Source organism: Drosophila subpulchrella, chromosome 2R (genome assembly GCF_014743375.2).
Source record: "Drosophila subpulchrella strain 33 F10 #4 breed RU33 chromosome 2R, RU_Dsub_v1.1 Primary Assembly, whole genome shotgun sequence".
In the NCBI taxonomy this organism is placed as follows: domain Eukaryota; kingdom Metazoa; phylum Arthropoda; class Insecta; order Diptera; family Drosophilidae; genus Drosophila; species Drosophila subpulchrella.
The window spans coordinates 14489822-14491926 of NC_050611.1; the positions used below are offsets into that span (position 1 = coordinate 14489822).

Below are 2105 nucleotides of genomic sequence, written 5' to 3' on the forward strand. Positions count from 1 at the left end.
ATCTGGATTGTATAATTAGTGATCAATATAATAATATAAGTGATCAAAATAATGATAGTTCAAATTTGTAATATGCCCAATCCAAATCTTTTTAATCTTTTAATAATTTTAATTTTTAATTGGACACAACTTTTAAAAGTAAGGCAACCTTTTAAATGCTATACTTTTTTAAGGTAATAATATTTTTTAAGATAGTTTAAATAGATATCTATAAAATTAAAGATCGAAAATGGCGACTCCATGTCCATAATATAAGATTTTATTGTCAAAAAATGTAGTATTTCGTATTTCATTCCATTTCTAGGCCTTTTATCACTTACACAACCGCTCGCTCCGCAGGATTCCACAAGCTCTTCCAAATTTTGAGTTCTCACGGCTTATATCTTTGGTGGAGCTTGAGCCACCATCTCGTGCCATAGCCAAGCCGTGCGATCACCATGTGGTATTCAACGGGAACCAACCCGAGGATGGCCCTTATACGTCAGGGCTACCAGATCCTGGCCGAGTACAATCTGGTGAAGGACGAGCTGAAGAACATCTATGCCATTCCTAGTTATGCCTGTGGATTGCACTGGTTCGGCGTGATCTTCGTGCACAGTGGAATCTATGCGGGCAGCGTGTTTCGCTTCTCCATTCTGCTGCCGGAAAATTTCCCGGATGATGTCATCCTGCCCACCGTAGTCTTCTCGACGGTCATTCTGCATCCGCACATCTGTCCGCAGAACAAAACCCTCGATCTCACTCCTGTTTTCAAGGAGTGGCGCAAGGATCAACACCACATCTGGCATTTACTGCGGTACATCCAGGCCATCTTTGCCGATCCCGAGGGCAGTATCTGTACCGGACAATCCTCCGCGGGCGATCTCGTCGTCCTGGATGAGGTCAACAATATGGAGGCCCTGAACATGTTGGCCAAGAGTCGACCCGAGTATATCAAACGTGTCCAAGAACAGGCCATTTCCTCGCGACTTCGCATGTACGACAGACCAAAGACGGATGATCCCCACTATATCATTGTGGAGCCCTATTGTGCGGATCGGCATCTGAAGTTTATGGACCAGCTGAAGAGTCCCTGCTGGAAGGAGGCCACATCAATTGACTGCTCGCAGCCATCGGAGTATCTGGGACACATCGATTCCTCAAGGCAGCTGGACGAGGAGGAGAAGATCCGTGAAGAAGCTGTGGTCGGTCAGTAGTAAGATGGAGGAGCATTTACATACACACTACATACACATTTGTTTTTATATTAATAAAATAAAAAAATATTATTTTCTAGAATTTATTTAGTAGTCTAGAATTAGAACCAGAAAAAATTTCCGTTATGATTCAAGGGAAAGCTTCCTTGGCTAACTTTTGACATTTTTTATCTGGACTTCAATCGAAAGTTGTTGTATTTCTCTGTGAAAATACAATTTTAATTATTAAATCAAACATTTAAAAAAAAGTATATGAAGTACGTAGTGTTGAACCTCTTAAATATACAGGATTTGTAGTGTTGGTCAACACTTACTTAAAGTGAGTCCGGATGCGCTTTTTACGACATAATCTAAATAGAAAGTCTGTAAACAGTTGCATTTGACTACACAAAAGTGCAAAACAAGGAGCATTTATTTAATTATTTAACTAACGCTTTGAAGTGTATGTTTTAGACAGCATTGTTCTTGTGTCAATTAATGCATTTAATTATCTGTTTTTCCATTGTTTGACTTTGTTGCACAAAAATTCTATCCAGGATGAGGACACTAGGAAACCATTTCAATAAGTGGCCACTTATTGTATCAAATTTCACAATTATTTTAACCACAAGAAGGAAATGTTCAGTTTATTTAAGTTTAATTTCTCCCAGTGAATCACTAATTCAAGTATACTCATTGTACATACACATATCGCATCCCCGTTTCGCCACATTAGCGATGTTAATAATGTCATCTTTCAGGTGCAATAATCAAAATAATAATAATTATGACTCGTGGCCCATTGGCAAAGTGAAATGCATTCCTGTTCTCCCGCTTTTTTCTCCCTTCCCTTTGGCGAATGCACTTTAAGACAGTCGCTGGCATGCAATACAGTGATATTCGAAATAATAGCACTACTTTTTAAATGGG

The 2105-nt window shown here is 39.2% G+C and overlaps 1 protein-coding gene across 1 annotated transcript; it reads left to right on the forward strand.

The window, feature by feature from the left end:
* The first annotated feature begins 276 nt into the window (after positions 1-276).
* LOC119550888 (protein crossbronx-like) lies at positions 277-1275 on the forward strand. Its single transcript, XM_037859877.1, has one exon. The coding sequence runs from the start codon at positions 438-440 to the stop codon at positions 1194-1196; it is 759 nt and encodes a 252-aa protein (XP_037715805.1). The 5' UTR covers positions 277-437; the 3' UTR covers positions 1197-1275.
* The last annotated feature ends 830 nt before the right edge of the window (positions 1276-2105 follow it).

Bases quoted from the DNA above. Each gene is read 5' to 3' on its own strand.
- LOC119550888 (XM_037859877.1), top strand. From the start codon at position 438: ATGTGGTATTCAACGGGAACCAACCCGAGGATGGCCCTTATACGTCAG.